The sequence below is a fragment of the Pararge aegeria genome, chromosome 9 (assembly GCF_905163445.1).
Source record: "Pararge aegeria chromosome 9, ilParAegt1.1, whole genome shotgun sequence".
NCBI classification, from domain to species: Eukaryota; Metazoa; Arthropoda; class Insecta; order Lepidoptera; family Nymphalidae; genus Pararge; species Pararge aegeria.
Genome location: NC_053188.1, coordinates 11,440,446 through 11,462,242, shown reverse-complemented (window position 1 = coordinate 11,462,242; position 21,797 = coordinate 11,440,446). Strand labels below are relative to the sequence as shown.

Here is a 21,797-nt window from a genome sequence, read left to right as displayed (position 1 = left end):
AAAGCAACGCAAGGGTTTAACTGATGCCACTTTTTTAACTTGCCGATGCTTGTGGGTATCAAGGAGACTTCTGCAGAATTAAGAACATAAAAAAACCTGATTCGGCCATTACTGCATGCAGTGCATTATATCCAAAAACAGAGAAAACGCCCCGCGCGCATATAACTTCAAATCTGTTTATCAACATTGTCTTTGTTATAATACGTAGATCTAGGGTACCAAGTCATAGTTCTGATCCATTACCAGATCAACTTGTGTACAGACTACAGGTACAATTATTTCAACACGACCATTAACTTTTATTTTACCATTAAACAATATTAGATACAAATTAATTATATACATAAACCAACGAGTAGGTTACATAATTACACGTTTCTTTTGGCAATGGTTATTACGAATATAAAAATTTAAGAAAACAAAATTACGACGAAGGTGACTTTAAGTCAGCTAAGAAAAAAATATAAAAAGCTATGGATTTACTACCTACTTTGAGGTGTCTTTACAGACCGACTGCATGCGAGCTGCTTACTACGCAGCCGCAATATAAAAGCAGTTCATCTGTATAGACTATAATATTTTATATAAAAATAAAAACAATATTATATCATGCACACGATGTCCCAATATTTTTTCTAATTTATTTATCTATATTTATATATATAGATAGCATTTAAAAATGGTTACAGCACACCGCAATGCCACTTCGTAATTTAATAGCAAGTAAGTTTTACGAATTTTAGTTAACATAATGACTTAAAAGCACGCTTTTTAGAATGGTTTCGGAGTACATTATCTTATTATAGCACCAATATCAGCTGCATATATAATATGTGAGTAATATTAGAATGTAAAATATGGTTTACATATGCGGATCTATGCCCTAACCCTCCAAAACATGCAATCGTATCACACTCTTCAACAGTTATTTGTGAGATTTTGTCAGTTCTAGTGTGTCGAATTCCACGTGCTTTACGATTGCAATATTATAGAGAATTTGTGCTTTTGTGAGATATAAAATATAAAATTTAAGATACGCAACAATGGAGTTACGACGCAAAATCAATTAATGTTTTCTTAAAGTTCGTAGGTATATGGACGTCAAATATTACAAGAATTGACTTATTCACTAAATTGAACACTTAATGGATAAATATATCACAAACAGTACGCCTATTACGAGGTTTTTATGGAGTTCGATGTCGTGATCATTGCATAATAGGTAGGTACCTTAATTTTGTTAAAAAATTAACTTAGTATAAGTTGAATACGTTAGGCGCTAGCAGACCGTCCCGTATAAAACAGGTAGGAATCAGAGTTTACGAATTTTAAAATAAGAAGGTATTGTTCATATTCTGACTTTATTATATAAAAAAATTAGGTTTTAGAGATGTATAAAATCGTAGTAGGGGTACTATTTACTGACATAATTTACAAGTTAGCTCGCTTTGTCCGAGTAGTTTTATGGTTAGCCTTCGCATTTAACTATTAGTAACTACCTACTGTTCTTAGTTGACGAAGTAGCTTATTCGAAATATTTAACATCTGGGACTAGACATCTGACTATAAAGGATTTTGCTTATGCTCCATAAGATTGTTCTATAGATTTCAAAATGATGGTGCCGATTTTGGTTCATCTAAAAAATAACAATCAATTCAAATAAAATCGATTATTTGATTTCTAAGTGGGAATGACGTACCAAACAAGCGCATTCCTTGTGTAGGTAATACAAGGCATGCACAAGTTTTATATAATTTTTCGGGAATAGGGAGTGCACTGCAATAATTTACGACTTTAAAAATCACGGCTTGGCAATTAATTGTACATACCTAGTATACCTGACAACAAGCCGGTTTAATGCTGTACCTAAGATTGTGAAATTGCTTTTAAGCAATCGCACGATCTACCTGGCGCTGCGGTGAGCGCTATGATTTCAAGTTGGAAGTTCTGGGTTCCATTCCAGGCAGGGGCAATTTGGGAATTAATAATTTCTGAGTTTTCTCTGGTCTGGTCTGGGGGAGGCTTCGGTCGTGGCTAGTTACCACCCTACCGACGAAAACGTGCCGCTATGCGATTAAGCGATCGGGCGCGATGCCGCGTAGATACCGATAAGGGGTATGGGTTTAATGATACTCCCCAACAGGTAAGCTGGCTACCATCTTAGACTGCATCTTTACTTACCACGTTAGATTGCAGTCACGGGCTAACTTGTAATGGAATAGAATAAAAGAAGCCATCTTTTACACTAAACGCGCCCAGCTTTTCAAGATAACAGAATAAGATGACAGATGTCGACCAATTTAAGTATTTAACGACTGCAAGTTGCCGCGTTTCAAAAGATACAGCTTAAACTTGCAGGATTTATTGAGCAATGTGTAATTTTAATTAATTAAATTACCTACTGGCATTATATTTTAATTACACGGATACAACTATTACATTGAGTCTCTACTATTGAGTCGCTGCATTATAAGAAATTGTATGAGTAACAGTTTTCTTATATAAATAAATGTTGGCCTACTATTTATTTACTTAACAAAATGAGGGTAAAATAATTTTAAAACTAAAACTTCTCGTTTTACATAATTACGCAAGTTGTACTTGATGACATTTATACAAATATTTTACTCTAATTATAAACGATTTACTTTAATATAAATAACATTGGCCCGCACGAAATCGTTTAAGAGGCATTGAAGTACACTGATTTTTAGTTAATAGTTATATAAAATAATAATGGCAATTATAGGTACAGAGCCTTTGACTCCTTGGTTTAGTTAGGTACCTATATCTTACGACAATCATTCCAACATTGGGAATAAAATCAGTCTAAGTATACTGCACTCATTAATTTTAAATCTGTGTAGGTATACATAATTGCTTAATATATATTTTGCTGATTCATGAAAAGCTAGAAACAAAGTCCATTTAGCACTGCTTTGATATTTTTATCTAAACGCTTTCTTAAAAACATAATATGCGAGGTTACCAAATATTTGAATGTTTTTTTCCAAAAATCTCAAAATCTCAACATCGCACTTAATTTTTTCCATAAATAAAACTTTTTAAGAAGCAGTCTCTTTATTTGCAGTGTTGATTCGCACACTGCGGTCCAACGGACATTCTCGTGTTGAGAGAATTGAATCCGCTTTTCAACAACGAATGGTTCAATATAATTCCAAATCTTCAGCGAAGATATATCTTCTCTATATCTGAAACAAAAAAAAACATTGGTTAGAATATTCAAGCACCAATCTTCTGTATCTGTACATAACCTATATAAATACCTATAATTTACGTGTATGATCTATAGCCACCGTGCTACCATAAAAAAACCCTTTATTCTGAATGTTTTACTTAAATTTCATTTATATGCTTTCATATACTTTGATAGATAATGTTAATAAAGGTTAAAAGTTTAATAATTATGATTAATTACATTTGCTGTAAATTTTCAGTACGTCCTGTCGAGTTCGAACATGTAGTCACTAGACTAACCTATACCTATACCTTTGTAAAAATAAAATATACAACCTACGACGTATTTAGATGGTGAACTACTTAAAACTCCGGGTTCTACTTCTCCACCATCTATATCGTGACACCATCTATATTGAAGACTATGTACACGGTGACTTTTTTTTCGCCTAACAACAGTGACCTCTGTCCAATGGCTAGGTATAGCCCAATAGGGAAACAAAAAAATAACCAAATACGAAAGATAAATACAAAAACTGATAGATTGGTGTATAAGAAGGTTACAAAATCGAGTGTTAATGGCAAGATGCGGCGACGGTATAAATTCAATAAATTGCAGTCATTTAATGCAGTATCTGATCTAATCTACATATTGTCTGCGAAAGGTGCAGAAGTCATTTGTGGGATTGAGTATACGCTTTTATAATATGATTCCTAACGTAATTATTTTTGACCTACCAATGCATAAGTTTAAAGAATGTGTTAAAACACATTTATTCATCATCATCACAATGTTTTTTTCTCTCACAAGATAGAAAAATGAATTTTAAAATGTAAAATGTAAATTTTTGATATTGGAAAAGAGCAACTGCTGAGTTTCTTGCCGGGTTCTTCTCCGTAGAATCTGCCTTCCGAACCGGTGGTAGAGTAACTACACACAGACAGACTTCACGTTTCAAAAGTGCTTATATTAGGCCTATATTTTATTTCAAGTAATAAATTAATTTTTAATTTTGAATTTTTTTGAAGTAGAATTTAATTTGATCAGCTGATTATGAATTTCTAAATGCAGATATAAGTTTTTTTATTTTTATCACTATTGTAGTAAACTTCAATTATATTTTTGAGTAAATTTCTCTTGTAAAAAAGTGTACATAAAAATATAACATATTTAAAAAGAAAGTGGACTGTAATAAAATTAATATTAGAAGTAAAAATAAACTTGTAGTGCGATTTACGAGGCAATAGGCATAAAATTAGTAATTCATCCAAGGGTAATTGTATATTGTTTTATAACAAATTAGGTACCAGATGAAATATAAAATTAGGGTTATATGTATAATAAGAAAGCTTGAATTGCTCTAACTTCATAGCGAGACATTAACTCGACTGTAAGATGGCGATAACAAAAAAAAACCTGGCTAAGTTTGATGTGGGCTCTTCTTAGAACAGGGCGCGTTTGCAACCCTCCTAGCTTTCGTTTCAAGTTACCGAATGAAGCTATCACCATCACCTAACATTAGTGTTAACATGTTAAATGTATAAACGCTTCATAAGTGTATGTGACAAGGTCTACAAGAATAAAACATTTTTGAATTTGAGTTGAATTCGAATTTGAGTGAATAGTATAGCTACTATTAACAGTACAAACTTATAACGGTACAATTAACAGAGTAGTTTATATCTGACAAGTTTCATTTCATAGTAATCCCGATATAATTCTCACGCAGCGTCTGTGAGATGTGGATTATCAGCGTTTCTCGCAGAGTTTCTGCTGAGTTGGTTGAGTGTAAATCGTAACCTGCCCGCCACAGCGACGCCGAGTCTGCGCGCCCCTCACCCCTCGTCCCAGGTGACGACCTCATAGTGTTGGACTCGCTATCGATACCATTTAATATCGATAATACTAGGCATACCCCATATTAATAAACCAGGCATAACACTGGTCTAGTTATGTATTTTTTGTCACACTTAAACTGACAGCTCTTTCAAAGGTCAAGAGTGTGTAAAACACTGTGGACTAATTAAAGCTACTTTCGCGGTACTTTTCAAATATTGGAATAATATTACTCTAGATTCATCCTCGTCATCATATCTTTTACTGGACCACTACTGGGCAGAGTTCTCCTTCCACAGTGAGAAGGGATTAAGTCCACCACGCTGGCCCAGTGGACTCCACGTACCTTTCAGAACATTATGTAGAATTCTCAGGCATGCCGGTTTCCTCACGATTTTTTCCTTCACCATTGAAACAAGTAATATTTTAATTACTTAAAACACACGTAAGTTAGAAGTGCGTGCTGGGATTCGAACTCGGCCCCCCGAAAGTTAAGTCGAGCTCCTACCCACTGCGCTATAACCGCTTCTAACTATCATCGTTTCTCAGACTCAGTGTCTAGATTCAGACAGACTTAAAAATCTTGTTTTAATGTATCTTAATTGAAATTCCGTACATCAAAATTTTAATACCATATATAAGTGTGACAATTCGTGCTACTACATGTTAAATTAGAGCTTGTTTGTTACCAACAAACAATAAAAAAAAAAAGTTTAACAGAAACTATTAAAGGCTATTGATGCTAATAAATTGTGCAGACAAATACTACAATCTATAAACACGACTCAATTAAAAACTTATCGATATATTTTTCGATAAAATATTATTATAAAGTCGCATCCCCAACACTCGCGATAAATCTGTCGCATATTCAGCAATGTAACGGACTTTCTCCGTTCATTGCTCAGAATAAAGTGCGCGCTCTTAATATGTGATGTGGATAATTGGCTTTTCCCGAAATAAAACCGACATAAACCATGTCTAGGCGAAGGCTTAATGTATGATATTGCGAATGAAAGCAAGGTAGGTAAAACTTTGGTTAACTTTGCTCTTTTTGATTTGTCGACGACCATATACTTACTATATCAGCGGATAGTTCGGAGATCGATATTCCCTTATCTATAAATATCTGTATCCCACTGCTAGATACTGGCTTGCTCAAAGGAGAGATGGATAGATCTTGGAACATGTGAATACGGTTTGTTGGGATTTCACGATAATACAAGATCGAGGCTTGAGGGAGTATAATAGAGGACGGGCACCAGAGTCCTGTCTACTACTAAAAGCTATTGCAATAAGCAACCCGTTTGCCCAGCACGGTGTTTATGGGCAAACCCTCATGTTAGGAGAGGCCTTTTGTCCAGCAGTGGACTGCTATAGACTGTTGATGATGATGATGATGAATTATCACATTATGTTTGTGATATACTCGTAGTTCATAAAATTATACCAATATAGTTAACAATGTAATTTAGGTAATTTATAGCCTGACCTGAGATCGAATTAGAATATCCGAACTCTGAGCTATTCGAAATACCTTGACGGTAAAAAACGTTTAAATAGCTAACATAATTTTCCCGACATGAGAACAGAAATCATTTGAAACCCTGATTTAATAACCAAGATCTTTTGACAACGAGGCGAAGTCGGACCATATAAATGATTTAAATTATTGTTAAACTGTTTCTTGATGATTTCATTACGTTTTTTAAGTAAAACTTCTTAAGGCGCGACTAGGGAGTAACTCAGATTTTTTTCTGACGGAAGTAACTTTTACGTCAGACGTCTGTGTAGTTTCCGCTATTTAAAAATAATAATTTGGATTGGTTGTAAGTATTGTAAGTATATGTCATATACTCCACGCTTCTTAACTTATACGCCAGCTAGTGGCAAATATCATAATTAATAAGGATTACTTATTTCCAATATTTTCAAACGGATAAATTGTGAATAGCAAAGTGAATAAAAATTTTAGTTTAAAAAAAATTAAATTGCTAAGTTTTTTTTATTAATATCTAAATATACTTGTTTATTTATTACAATAGTAATTAAATTTAAACTTAAGTAAATTATTAATATATATTCTAACTATTGCGACATTCTATAATATTCAATGACAAAGACATGATTTGACATTGACTCTCATTTATTCTATTTTACAAATGAATATATTTTAAATCAAAATATGAAAGTGATATTAATGAATTTTAAATAGAATATAAAATGAAATAGTGAATATTAAATGAAATGGCGGAGTCCCAGGAACATTTTACTCTTTCATCAATAAATAATAATAAAAGTTTTTCTTCAATCGCGCGTAAAGGTTACACACACACACACTTTTTTCTTTTTTCTCAAATGTGTTAAAATTTAATCAATGTTCAATTCACGGAAATGTCACATATTACATACTTTACACACTATCGAAATGTACTACTGATTTAAATTAGATAATTTGATTGACGTTTAAATGGTTACTATTTATTTAATGATTAAATAGGTATATTAGAAATGTATAAAGATTCTGTGGGAATATTTTTAATGATTATTAATATTTCTTATGATATCCGATCATCTTCTCCGTACGTCAATATGTAAATTATTCTTAAAGATAAATAAATAATTCTTTAATTCCTAAAGATTGGAAAGAAAAAAGTAGGCCATAGGCATTTTGCATAAATTCCATAAATAGGTCTTTTCTCCGCCTTTTTATTCAGATTGTGTGACGATAAATCTATTACCGGAAGTCACGGGTTATAAAGCATAGGCGCCGTTGGTTATCGAGTGGTTCCGGTGAGGGGGCGTTGGCGTAAATTTATTCATACTGAAATGTCTCTTTACTCCCGCGTTATTTAGAACGCGCTTCCTTTATGGCGATTGCAAAAGGATTTAGATATAGTATTTGGGTCAAAGTTATAGTTTTGGTAAAATTTCTTAATTTTTCTTTTGTTCCACTACAAGTTAGCCCTTGAGTACAATCTCAACTGCTGAGTGATTATGCAGTCTAAGATGGTAACGAGCTTACCTGTATGGTTATTATTTTAAGTCCATAATCCAATTGATGAATCTAACGTAAGTTGTAGGTACCTAACTGAGTTTAATTTCGTTTACAACTCGTACTGAAGATTTTCTTCACTTTATATCATCTGCATACACTGTGCATATTCTCAGTGCATGCCACTGGCTACGAGTAATTTTTGTATAAGAAACTCATTAAAAGCACAAGTTCTAAAAGCATAACGAAATGCACGTTTTAAAATGACCACAGTGCTTATATAGTCTAAGGCACTCTAAGGAAATACTAGAAGTAACTCCTTTGTAGATAAAGAATATGGACCAAGTGAAAATAAAACTGTTTGCTATGATACTGGAGGTAATTTTCCCTGATATATTGTGACAATAACCGTTATTGCTCGCCAGCCCGCATTGTAGCATCTTGGTGGGTAAAGGCCCTTACTGTATCTGAGAATATGCTTGTAATGTCAGAATAGTCGTCGGAATAGTATTAGGATAATGATTAAAAATTTTACTGCAAAACCCTTTTAACTTCTATTAGGCGCCTATATCTAGTGGTGGTTCAGTAAAATCTTACTTCCGAACCAGTGGAATCACTAAAACAGAAATACTTGACCTTTCAAAAGTGAAGAACTTCACTAGCAAACGGCCTGAACTGCCAGCAGCAGCGTGGCGTGCATATAGTTTTTGACCAGGGTAGGCAGGAAGATGGCATAAAGTGGAAAGTAATGTCAAAAAAATTGGGTAGGCAGTGCTTTTAGGAATGTATGAAGTGCAAGCCAATTCCCACCAGACCTTTTTGGAATTAGGATTTTGAATTACACACCAGAAATTTGATTTTACAATAAATGTTGCATTTTTCTCGATTAAGTTGAGATCCGTTTTCTTAGTTATGGCAGAAAATATGCCGATAACAGTATTCTTCTAAGATTCGTTTCCGTAAGGTTTAATACACGTGATATAAAAGGGTTTATTTCCTGTTCCCTGTAAAAGTGTTTTCAAATATGTACGCGATATGGTAGTTTAGCCGACGAAAAGCGAGTCAGGTCGGCCTGAGAGGCGTGCGGTGTAAGTACCTGTTGCATGTAGGCGGAGCGTAACGCCCCACGCCCTGTTCGCATTTCGCCACGTGGACACTTTCACGAGCAACAAAGACGCTTTTCATGCATAACGCTATTAACAGGATGTGTTATACCAGAAACGTTAGTAACATTGGGGTCAACCATATTCATCGTAGGTCGGTAAGTAAGCAGTATTTGCAGAGCAGAACTTTGTAGTTGAAAGGCAGTCGGTTTATTTGTAGACAATATCTACCACCATCATCTTTTTTACAAGCTTTATAGCTTCATTAGTATGTTTGTATGTTTGTAACCGACTTCTTTGGACGCTATTTTGACCCACTTTAAACGGTCAGATTTCGTTCAAACTTTGTAGACATATCGAGGACCGATGAAAATACACTAATTTGAGAAGATTATTTTAATAAAAATGTTTAATAGTAATCGAATATCGGACGTTAATTATCGCATTACGACTAAAGCGTAGAACTTTGTAGATTGAATTTGAAGCATACCAATGAGCTTTTAGCATTTTATTTATTTCTTTCATATATAGCACGCAATATTTTTTAGCATGTGAACATGAAACCCCGTCAGTGCATTGCGATAACGTCAAAATTATTTCAAAACAGGTTTTTTATTTCATTTATTTGGTGTGTTCAGAACCGATAAATTTATTAATTTATAAAGATGTTAAAAAAATTTATAAATCCCATTTATTGTAACAGATTCCTTAGGAAAATTAATATTAAAAATTGTTAAGTGACTTTAACAACACTGAACAATTAATTATTCATTGTAAAGTCAACATCTCCTGAGGATGCTCCGGTTTTGGAGCGAAACGTATAAGGATTGAAGAAATTGTAAATTACACCATACTCTTGCTTTTCGCGGAGTATAGTAAATTAAGCTTAATTTTCATAACATACTATCCGCAAAGTAACGCCTGCTTCTATCCAATATCTAACAGATTCCTATTTTAACGAAGATATAAAATTAAAATTAGAATATGCCAAGTGATGTCGTATGTGGCCACTAAGGATATACTAACGGATTATGGGGAGCAGCGACCTCAATGATTCTACTACCATCTACTGCAATCACTAACAAGTCTGCTCAGCGCGATGATTGATGATGATGAAGTCAACATTTCCTGGGGATGCTCCGGTGTCTGAGCGAAACATGTGGGAGTGGGATGCCGAAGATCTGTTTGGTGTGGAGCATAAAGATTGAAGAAATTAGGTCACGTATTTTTATGTTAATTAAAAATTATAGCATAAGTTGGTAAATGGGAGGAAAGTCTGCTACGATAATAGTATATCATAAAGTTTTCTTCTCATAACAATTACAAACAAAAATTAATATTTATAATAAATATAAGCCGTCTAACTGTTCACTTATGGGCATGGTACCCAAAATGCTGGCGCTATTGTCCCTTTACATAGCTAGACTTAGCCGTTGGGCTAAATAAGCGCCAGCTCTTGGGTCACCAGACGTAAGGATCAATTTTTGTGACACTATGTTAATAAAATTTTTCGTGTCCGAAGACCATGGCCCTAGAGTCTCAAACGCAACCGCCGCAAAAATGAAGTCATTACAAATAACGGAGTATATACGGCGCTTAAGCATTTGAGCAGATTCGGCAGCTGCTGCCGCTTTTTGGGACGTACTCGGCAAGTGAGAAGCTGCCAACGTATCAACGCAATTCGCATACCACACCAGCGCACGCTCCATCGACCACGGTACTATAGTCATACCGTCTGGTCTCTTGCCATCATCCCTGAACAAAACTGAATACTGATTCTCCTGCTTTACGCGGAGTATAGTATTTAATGACTAAATCATATCTTGTTTATTATGCCATAGTAACGCCATTTATTGATCTCTACCGAAAATTAATCCAAAACGTCTGCAAGCTAACTGGAGAGTTCTCGTGCTGTTCCAATCAAAAAAAAAATCAGTTACTTTTTTTAAATTGAAAACAAAACTAATATCAGTCGATAGAAACCTGATCTGTGTCCTGAGTACACTAACTAGCTATTGCAATATATGCAATCTAATTCGATATATACTCGTTTTTAAGTTCCTACTGATACAGTTTCTCGTCCCTCAAAATTAAGATTACCCAAATTTGTGTATCATTATCTAAACATTTGGCATATTTTAATATCATCAAATCGTAAGCAGTGAAGGCGTCAGTACAGGCGTAATCCAATTTGCCGCCGACACAACGGAAGATTTCGAATGCTGCGTTTACTAAATTAAGCAAACACCCTTAGGAGTTTTGTCATTTATTTCGTCACAGAACACAAATTACTTCGTAGATATTAAGATTACATTACGCTTGTCGAGAACATCAAACACAACCTACCTATAAGTATTGTTTAGCTGATGAGTGTTTTATGAAATTGAAATATTACCTACAGGAAAAACATTTTGTGACGTTAAAATAAAAACAAGAAATCCTCTCTCAACCTCTTCAAACAAGAATCAGACTAACTTTTACACCGAATAGTGTTGCTTCAATCAGCTTACCTATCCGTATCCCGAGTCAGTATAGAATTCACTATTTTATTAACCGTATTCGTAAACTCTAACCAATAAACCAACGGGGCACTGGATAGCGAGAAACCCCGATGCATATAATAATAAGAATATTAGATAGAGCGATATCCCAGCTTTAAAAGATGCCTAATTGTTAACAGAATAGGGTAATCCAATTTCATATAGAATATTCCATTACAATAATATCTTCATATTCTCTTAAGTATGCGCTTTTATAATAAATAATAATAAATATATATACCTACTAAGACAATACACACATCGCCATCTAGCCCCAAAGTAAGCGTTTCTTGTGTTATGGGTACTGAGATGACTGATGAATATTTTGATGAATATTATACATAAATACTTAATAGATAAACACCCAGACAATGAAAAATATTCATGTTCGTCACAAAAAAAAAATCGGGAGTGGGATTCGAACCCACGGCCTTGTCTCAGAAAGCAAGTTGCGGCGCCAATCGGCCGTCAATAATATATTTATTTTATTTATTTATTTAAACAATTTTATTGCATAATAAAGGAAACACACACAGGAACACTTACATTAACATTAATTATATGCAAAAGGCGGCCTTATCACTAACAGTGATTTCTTCCAGGCTACCTTAACTATTGGAATAAGGCAATGAGAGACGGGAAATCGCAATTATATATATAAAAAATATATATATACATAAATGTATATATGTCGTCAATGGTAGGTGCGGCTGCTTCCAGTGCCGAGCAGGCCAAGAGGCGTAAATATGAAAACCTGGATAGCAGCTTCATTTTTGTGCCTTTTGGAGTAGAGACATTGGGACCGTGGGGTCCGGAGGCAAGAGCCCTTTTCAAAGAATTATCGAAAAGGGTTATCGAGTCTACCGGTGATCCTAGAGCGGGCAGTTACCTTGGCCAACGAATTAGTTTGGCCATCCAAAGGGGCAATGCTGCCAGCATCTTAGGAACTGTGCCTCGCTGCGGTGGTTTCGAGGACGTTTTAGATTTTATTTACTTTTTAAATAGTTTATTTTAGGTTATAGTTATTGATTAATAAAAAATATATTTTAGAGTTAAAAGAAATACAAATACATAAATAATTAAATAAAATAATAAATGTAATAATATAATATATATAAATATGCATAAATACACACACATATACATATAATATTAACATGTTTATAGTGACAAATAGTGCCTCCTTACACGACTTTTAAAAATCGCAAGGGATTTAGAGCGCCGAATGTCATCAGGGAGTTCATTCCATAGCATTGCCGCTTTTATTGTAAAGGACTCCGAATAACTGCTAGAGTTACACTTCACCATTCTGAGCACATTTTCTCGGGTGGATCGCTGAGAGCCTTGGGATGTGCACGGGCCAAGAAAATTGAATCTTTCTTTAAGGTAGGGTGGTGTCCAAGGAAGAAAAAGAGTAGAGTAGAGGATAAATAATACATGCAGATTACGCCGATGCCTTATAGAAAGCCATTTTAGTTAGTTCCGATACACTGAAGTCTGAAATGTGATCAAATTTCCGGAGGCCAAATATAAATAAATATAATGACTGAAGAAGATTTTGCACTACTGCTTAGTGCATGGAAACAATGGATTCAAATTCATTTAGGTACAATTTTTTTTTATTAAATGAATAAAATGGTACGTTGGAAAAAAGATCAGATTATCCGCTGAATCTGTCTTCCAAACTTGTGGTTGTCGTTGCGAACGGACCAAGTTAACCTTGTAAAAGTTAGTATGTAATATATGTGCGTTACACGTCAACATCTCCATAAGTAACTGGTGCTTTCTTTTCCACAGACTAGAGTCGATTAATGAGTAGGACAATGTTATAAATTCAGTGCGTTTTTTACTTGGTCGTAACCGCCGTTGCTTGGCCGACTTGTTTAGTATTTTTTTTTCGGTAAGGCATGCTCCTGAATAAAGCGAAATTTAGTTATATCTGTTGCCAAATAGGCCAAAATAATATATATAAAATGCTCTTATTTCTTCTTCTTAATATTTTGGTGATTAAGGTATTTTAATAGCGTAGGTAAAGTTTAAAGCATTTAAATTATATAATTTTACAAATATCTACTTATAACAAAATTACGTCAATAAAATATACATCGGCTAAACTGGATAGGCAAGTCTTATTTAACGCCGGTCCAATTTATAAAAAGGCTATGGAAAACGCCGCGCGCATATAAATCTGTAATATTGACAGCCATAACTGCGTTGCCTTCATTTAAATAACCGATCAAAGTCGTTACTAAGCTGTCAAACAATAAAGAGCCAACTTGTTGGATATGCGGCTCTCATCCCTCAGACTTGGTTAGAATGCGAAACATAAGTCGCAACTTTTAAATAAACATCAACATGTAAAGTTGAGTGTAGGATGCAGCCTGATCGTGAACCTGATTGGCTTTCAGATTAAGATCTCGCAACTTTTAATAATGTAACTAAATTAAAAGTTTCCCAATAATAATAAGCTTGCGCAGAATATTTTAATATGCGAGAATTTTAGATAAGGATGTACCTACTTACGCCTGCTAGTTTTGTATCCCTTTACTCTACCTCTGACAGCCTAATATGAAAAATACATGATTGATAACAGATCACGAAAGTTTGATTTCCGAAACTTGTTTGTTATTGAGTTTATCTGTTTAGTAGAGACTATTATTGTCACAATAATAGGCGGGAAAATATTAGGCGGTGTGGGACAGATGTCCCATAGTCCCAATCTTTTATAGGAAAGAGGAATTTAGAGCGTCTCTCCACGCTGGACACTATTTCATATTTAATTTACAAACTATAGCCGAGAATATATAATAACTAAAATAGGCAAGACATAAGAGCTACCTTTTTATTTGTTGTTTGTGAAAGATTTTCGTTTTGTTTTGTGATTATTATCCTTAAGGAGTTTCGTGTTAGAGCGATTTAGTATTTCTAACGATTATATTAGGTACTCCGTAGTTAATTTTACACACAGATAACTTTTTGTAACATTCAAGTTCATCCCTATCTACAATCTATCACCATCAGTTGATTCATTATTTTTCATTAAAAAAATAATAATAATGAAAACATACGGATGTATAATTTCAGATTGCACGAGTTAAATATTAAAAGAAACTTAAGTAGAAGGGGACACTAAGGGAAGAGGAAATAAAAAGAGCAAAGGAGCGTTTTATTAAGTAGGGGGTATTGGGGGGTTTCCTAGAATATAATGAATAAATTCTGTATAAAGGCCCCCTCGTAACGCAATTGAAAACTTTTAACAAGTGCCGTGAAATCGTGTGTAAAGGTGGGGCCCTACCTAATTAAGCCGCTAGCCGACCGGAATACACGATGAGTTCAGAAATTTAAACGACGCTTTATGAAATCAGCTTGTTAATATAAAAAAGTATGTTGACCAATGTAATGATTTGCGTCACGATTTGCCACACTTTATACATAATTTTATAACAAATTACCGGATTAAATCCCTGTGATGTCGCTCCATAAGTTCAAAGTTTAAATAAAACATAAGCTTATAGAAAAATCCTATTAAAATATCAAGGATTACATGTATAATAAAAAAGTGGGGGTATGAATTGCTCTAACTTCATAGCTAAATATAACTGTGAGATTGGGATGGCAAAAAAAAACCAGGCTTAGTTTGATGTTGGCTCTTCCTTAGACCAGGGCGCGTCTGGAATCCTCCTAGCTTTAGTTTTAAGTTAATGAATGCAGTTATCACCATTACCTAACATGTTATATCTATGAACGCTTCACAAGTGCCTGTGATAAGTTCTGAATGAACAAAACATTTTTTAACTTTAGTTTGAAAGTGAGTGAGTGATTAAGATGTACGTTCATTCAATCAATCTGGTGAAATGGACAATCCATTTCATCAGATTGATTGAATGGATACCTAAATAGGTACAGCTAGTGGTTAATCAAAATTAACACTAAATATCACCCGATTTTTTAATAGTAATGAAAACCTGAAAACCAACTCATCAAGTTATTTAAATTATAATGACACAGGTTTGGTAAAAAAATATTCCAAGGCGGGCGATTAGCTAAACTATTTAATTGCTAACCACCGAACGCTCAACTGGCCGACGTTCCCCCCATTAACTTCTAGCTTTAAAAGTATTAAAAGATTAACAAAAAACCTGCTAAAGACGTATTCTTTGCAACCCTAAAAAACAAGTCATTAACGAAGCGGGTTTAATCTACCGTCGTATTCTGGATTTTTTCGTGATATTCCATTATTTGAAGGCGATCGCTCGACACCAAGCGGCGGGCACCGTTTACGCTGAAATGATATGATTAATTACTAAGGTTTCCCTCATTAGTGAACAAATAGGAGCATTCAGTGGTGAAATTGATTCACGGGTGCAGCTACCGAGCCACATTCAGTGGAGATCTAATTATAATTATTGTTCATACCAGTGCACAAATGACAAATGGCATCCACGGAAGTTAGGGGTGCATTGTTTGATTGTTTTAGGTAGAGAATCAATAGTGTTTATTTTTAATTAAACAATATACTATAACTTATTGTACGAATCTCGAGTTCTAAGGATATTAATTTTAGTCATCTATCGAATGATGCTATAAGATGTACAGGGTTGGAAGTTTTTACCAAAAGCAAGTCCCAAACTTAAAACGTAAATATTATGTTCATTTATATTTATTGAATCGATATAAGAATTATTTGTTATTATAATTACAGGGTAATATTACACATACGTAACATACGTTTAGTGTTTACCTAATTAAGTAAAGTTATATCTAATGAGATAAAGCCGTTTAAAACAACACCCTTCCGAAACAGCCACTATAACTGTATATTTGTTAATGTTTATTAAAGATAAAACTGCTCTTATTGGCTAGTATAAGGGTGGCCCTTAAATATTTTTTGATTTATAAATTATAGGGCTACCGACAAATGAAAATTTGACTGATTTTTATCCATCACAAAATACTTAGTTTTCTCGAAGCACGCCAAAAAATGAATTTTAAAGGCAAACTTTTGCTACTTTGGGTTGGATTATTGAAATTACATAAGGATATACAATAAAAAAATAAATTATAACCTACTTTAGCTTTTACAAAAAAGTGTTGCCTCGTTAAAGAAAACAAGCAATACTTAAGAAAATAGCAAAACAAAAACCAACCAAATGTTTCGAAAGAAAACTTTAAGAATCCTTACAGGTAATTCCGAGATTTTACAGTTCAAATGATTTTGTAACTGCTTTGAACTTATTTAAGTTTTACCTACGCGATAATACTGCTTTAAATAACTGTATCACGCCGGTTAAAATAACCCCCACTACTAAATGAGAAGTTTTCTGGATCTAATTAAAACTCATTACATAGCTTGTCTCAGAGTTAAATACCTAAAAACGTTAAATACCTACAAACCATAGAAGTTATTCATTGTAAAGTCAACATCTCCTGAGGATGCTGCGGTTTCGGAGGGAAACGTGCGTAGAGGGTACATTGCCGAAGATCTGTTTGGTGTGGAATGTAAGGATTGAAGAAATTATAAATTACACCATACAGATTCTGCTGCTTTTCGCGGACTATAGCAAATTAAGCTTAATTTTCATACTACACAAATTTTAAATTTAATATTTCTGAAAATTAACAATTCTTTACTCCAATTATTATAAACGTTTTTGTATGGTATTATATTCAAATTGCATGTTTTTTTTAAATTATTTATTCAACACTTCGCAGTGTATGCAAGAAACACGCAACGTGCCGCTGTGTTCCTCAATCAATCTGAGGCGTAGGTGTTAAGCCAGAAAACAGGCATCAACAGCATTTTGGAGAAGAAATAGTTAAAATCGGTCAAAGTCTCTCGGAGTCTGTTCGGTACAGACAAACAAAAAATATCTTTATAATAGTAGTATAAATATATATATAGTAAATCTTTACTGAGGATGTATACTAACGACTACTATATTCAAGAGTGGTACCGTGGATCTATTTATTATTCATTCAGAACCCAATATAATTTGCACTCTACGTCTATAGCAAGGTAAAGGTCAGGACTGACTATGTATTTTTTGCTGTATTACAACGTTTTCGAAAATAGAAGGTGCAGAAATTATATATTTTCGCCATGATTTGTTACGTGAAACTTCTTTTCTTGATTTCTGAAATCAAGTTCAAAACTTATGGGTCCGCGTGATTGACTTTTTGGATAGATTATATTTTTTTACGCGTTTTAAATTACGCGTCACCGACTTTTTCAATTGTTTTCAGTTCCCACTTCTATCGGCAGCCCTTATAACCGAATTATGTTTTTTTATATTCCGCTTCTCCTAAAGTTCTTGTTTAAAGTAGCAAACTAAAAATGTTATTTATTAAACCTTTTTTATATTCTTGTGCATCGGTTCATTCGTTCGGGTTATACGATGCCATAAACACACACACACACACAAACACATCAAACTCACAGCCAGAGCGGTTACACTTATCATTGATTTAATGTGGTAGGTCCTAATTTATAAGCTTACTCACTCTTATAGCAGCACCCTTTTTTTTGCTTCTAGGGTTATTAACGCAACATAGGCAGTCTAATGTGTGTACTACGCTTTTTAAACTATGTTGGTCGATGTTCGTCTCCACCGCGCCAGGAGCTAACATTCGCGACCCGTTTATCTCTTTTTTTTTTCTTTTTCTTACACACATTTGCTCATAAATTAAGGAGATCGCGTGTCATAATCCACGTACAAAGAGATGGAGCAAAAAGTGAAGCATTTTTCTGTAATACGACCGGCATAAAATGGAATGGGAGACAGCGTGAGCGTAAATTTTTGTATATTTTCTACGAGGATTTTCTTACTTTTACCCGATTATCTAAAGCGAAAATACAAGTTGCGAAGGTCTGTGGGTTATGTTTTTTGATCGAAAGCCAATCCGTACTGGGCTAGCGTGGGGGACTACGGCCTTCTCATTGTGTTGGAAGAGACCCGTGCCCTGTAGTGGGCCGGTAATGGGTTGATATCATATGATAATGATAATAGTATGTAAAGACAGGTAGGTAAAAATACTAATAAAACTTATAATAATAATAGTATGTAGTTTAAAACTACATTGCTTTACCATCATTATCACATTACATTACATTGCACAAGTCTCCTCCCTTCAACCATCAAAGAGTAAAATGTATTGGAAAATATTATAAAAGACTGGAAAGTAAAATGCAAGTTTCAAATTTTCTTATCTCGGTCTTAAATACTCGAAAACGGGGTCAGATTACCGTCCGTTGTTTTCACGAAACAAGTTAGTTATAGTTGATACCGGGTCTGAGTTATTGGACACTCAACCGGAAAACTTTTGGAGGATTAACGCTGATATTACAGGAATTTATTGCATTTCTATTGTACGTTAACGTTCTCATAGTTACTTTAAAAATGTATGTGAACGCTTTATATATTATTAGACATGATACTGTAATTTAAAAAAGGTTTTCATAAAAGACATTTTTTTAATTTTAAAAATGTTTTTTTTTAATTATTTTATGTCAGCTAACGCCGTATGGTGGAGGACGACAGATCAGAATAAGATTGTCCCTCCCGTTGGGAGACGCTTTCTGGCTAAAATAAACAAACCAAAACACAAATAAAAATAACTACACAAAGATAGGTCCCTAATCTGACCGGTGGAATTAATTTACTTTCCGAAAATTATTATGCTTAATAATAATGCTGTATAAAAGATTTTCTGTCGCCTCTCCACAGAAAACTGACGAGTCGGGTTTATGTACTTTTAATTTATTCCATTAAAAAATACCATTAAACAGAAGATATGTTAATCTCAAAAACTGCCATGAAAAATTATTAAAATTGTACATCATATAAAATAAATTATGAACTGCATTTTTTCCACATAACTTGCCTTTGGACTTAATTCTTAATAAAGCTCAATAAGGGTTATTTTATTACAAACTTCTGTTGACGCTCATTTAATATATGTGTTAAACCGTAGGCGGCAATCTGCCGCTGTCCAGAGCAGACCTGTACCGAATTTCATCAGTCGCTGGTGTCTAAAAAGATCGCAGTACGTACACGGATGGATGAGATTAAATTGATTCACATTCACGTACATGCAGTACGTGAATGTGAATCAATTTGAAAGATATTTACCTATTTATGGTTGTAACCTGAAGGTGACCTTCGAAGCCTTCCTCTGGTTGGTACTGGAACTTCTAGATATAAAGTGCTGGGTATATCTAGTTTGAACACACTTTTAAAGTTACAATGAGACCCTACCTGGGGATTCTTTTGAAATTTAAGATGGCCGCTGTGTAAAGTTGACAATTTAAAAATATTGATGTAGTTTTCGAAGTATACAAGTGTATAAGACCGAATATGATATAATTTTTGAATACCAAGATGGCTGCCGGGCCAAATGGTCAATTTAACAATATGGGTGTCATTTTCAAGGTTTATTGGGTGTATAAGAACGAATATTCTAATAATTTTGAAATCCAAGAAAGCCACCTGGTCAGATTATAAATTTAACAACATGGGTGTCATTTTCAAGGATTGTATGTAAATAAGGTATTGTATTGTCCTCCTCCTCAAAAGCCTCCGCGTAAGTCGGTTGACTTAAAAAAAAGGAGGAGGTCAATTTAACTGTATTTTATTATCTATAAGTATACTCTGCTAATTATTAACCGATTTTGATGGTTTTTTTTTTTGGTACATTATACCTTAGAGGTGAAAACATTTTTTTACATAAAAAGCCGACTTTGTTTAAAAGCAAGAAATAAACATTTTTAGGTCGGTGCCAAGAAAAATTTAGAAAATGACTAGGGACTTTCCTTCTTATGAACGTATTTACCGTAGGAAACCGTATACACAGTATATGTAGACTGAGTCATTTTACATTTTACTTGGTACAAACTTTAAAATGTTGTAGAAAATATTTATTTCTTACTTTTTAGTTGTTCAACAAAGGCAGTATTTTTGTTTGAAATAATTTTCTTTTTTCTTTTAGTGGGGTTTTTGTCAAAATGTTTTTTTTATCATAATCTCAGTCATAGGATGTCCACTGTTGGACATATTAGGTCTTTTGTAGGAATTTAAACACGCTACAGTTACAATTCGTCCAGCTTTAGCAATAAGATAGTAATAAATATTAACAACCATGTTTCGAATCATCGGACAACACGCACTGTTTGGTTTTTTTTGTGTTCAGTATAAAAAAAAAAATTCTAATCGATAGATCGGAATCCTGTACAGGAAAAAAAACTTCACGTTTATTTAAGATCCCTAAACGGATGAAGAGTTTCATAACTTAATGCTATTTTTCACTATCAAATAATATAATGGAGTTTAATGCTTTATTTTTGAATTTAATGTGTCTTGTTTTTAAGTTAAGCAACTTTTTTAGAGTCAATGTATAAATTGAATAATCTTATTAGCTTAAATCAAGAATGATGATGAACTTCATGATAATTACCTTTTCTAGCCATTCAAAAACTCCATCCTCATGCCCCCTCTCGGTCCTTAGAACTGATAAATAAACTACTTGAATATCACAAGCTTCCACCTAGCTTAATACTAAAGCCTACACTAACACAATTGACACTTTAACAACGATCGGTAACGTTCCGCTTAGCACTAACACTAAATACAATTTTAATATTAACATCGTAAAGAAAAATAACATCTGCAGTGGTAGTCAAAGTACAGCAAGTAACTTGAACAGATTCTGTTTGCGTCATATTTAAATTATTTATATAACATAAAATAAACACTGAATTATGACGGCTAATGTTTAAACGCGCACGTAAGTAGTTGATTGTAAACTACGGTTCAGTGGACCCAAGAGGGGGCTGCGGAGTAAGGTGTGTGTGGAGTCCCACCACCAGAGAGAGTGGTGGGGACAGGTGGGGCTGGGGCCACGAACTGGTTCTCTGCTTCTGCCGCCATCGAGGTGTTCTGTTGTTGGAAATTGAAGTCCAAAGCGCCGCCCATGCTGAGTTCGTGGTTGATTACCTACAGAATTTTTTTTTATTTATCAAACTAAGTCAATTATTAATAATAATAATGGGCAGTTACATAAATATATAAAACACTATTTAGAAATATTAAAAGCTATTTTAAGTTTTGAAAAAAAGGAAAAAATTTCA

The 21,797-nt window shown here is 34.0% G+C and overlaps 1 protein-coding gene across 4 annotated transcripts in view; it reads right to left on the bottom strand.

Annotated features, from left to right (window-relative positions):
- The window catches only part of LOC120626479 (forkhead box protein O), a 111,750-nt gene continuing 89,953 nt past the window's right edge, over window positions 1-21,797 (bottom strand). For 2 of the 4 annotated variants that reach the window (XM_039894004.1, XM_039894007.1), the window contains exons 8-9: window positions 21,125-21,663; window positions 1-3,213 (exon numbers count right to left, since the gene is read on the bottom strand). In XM_039894004.1, the coding sequence (XP_039749938.1) occupies window positions 21,481-21,663 (183 nt within the window). In that variant the 3' untranslated portion in view covers window positions 1-3,213; window positions 21,125-21,480. Of the gene's footprint in view, window positions 3,214-10,160; window positions 10,316-19,808; window positions 19,866-21,124; window positions 21,664-21,797 lie in introns of those variants that run through there. The other 2 variants (XM_039894005.1, XM_039894006.1) reach the window with 2 other exon arrangements.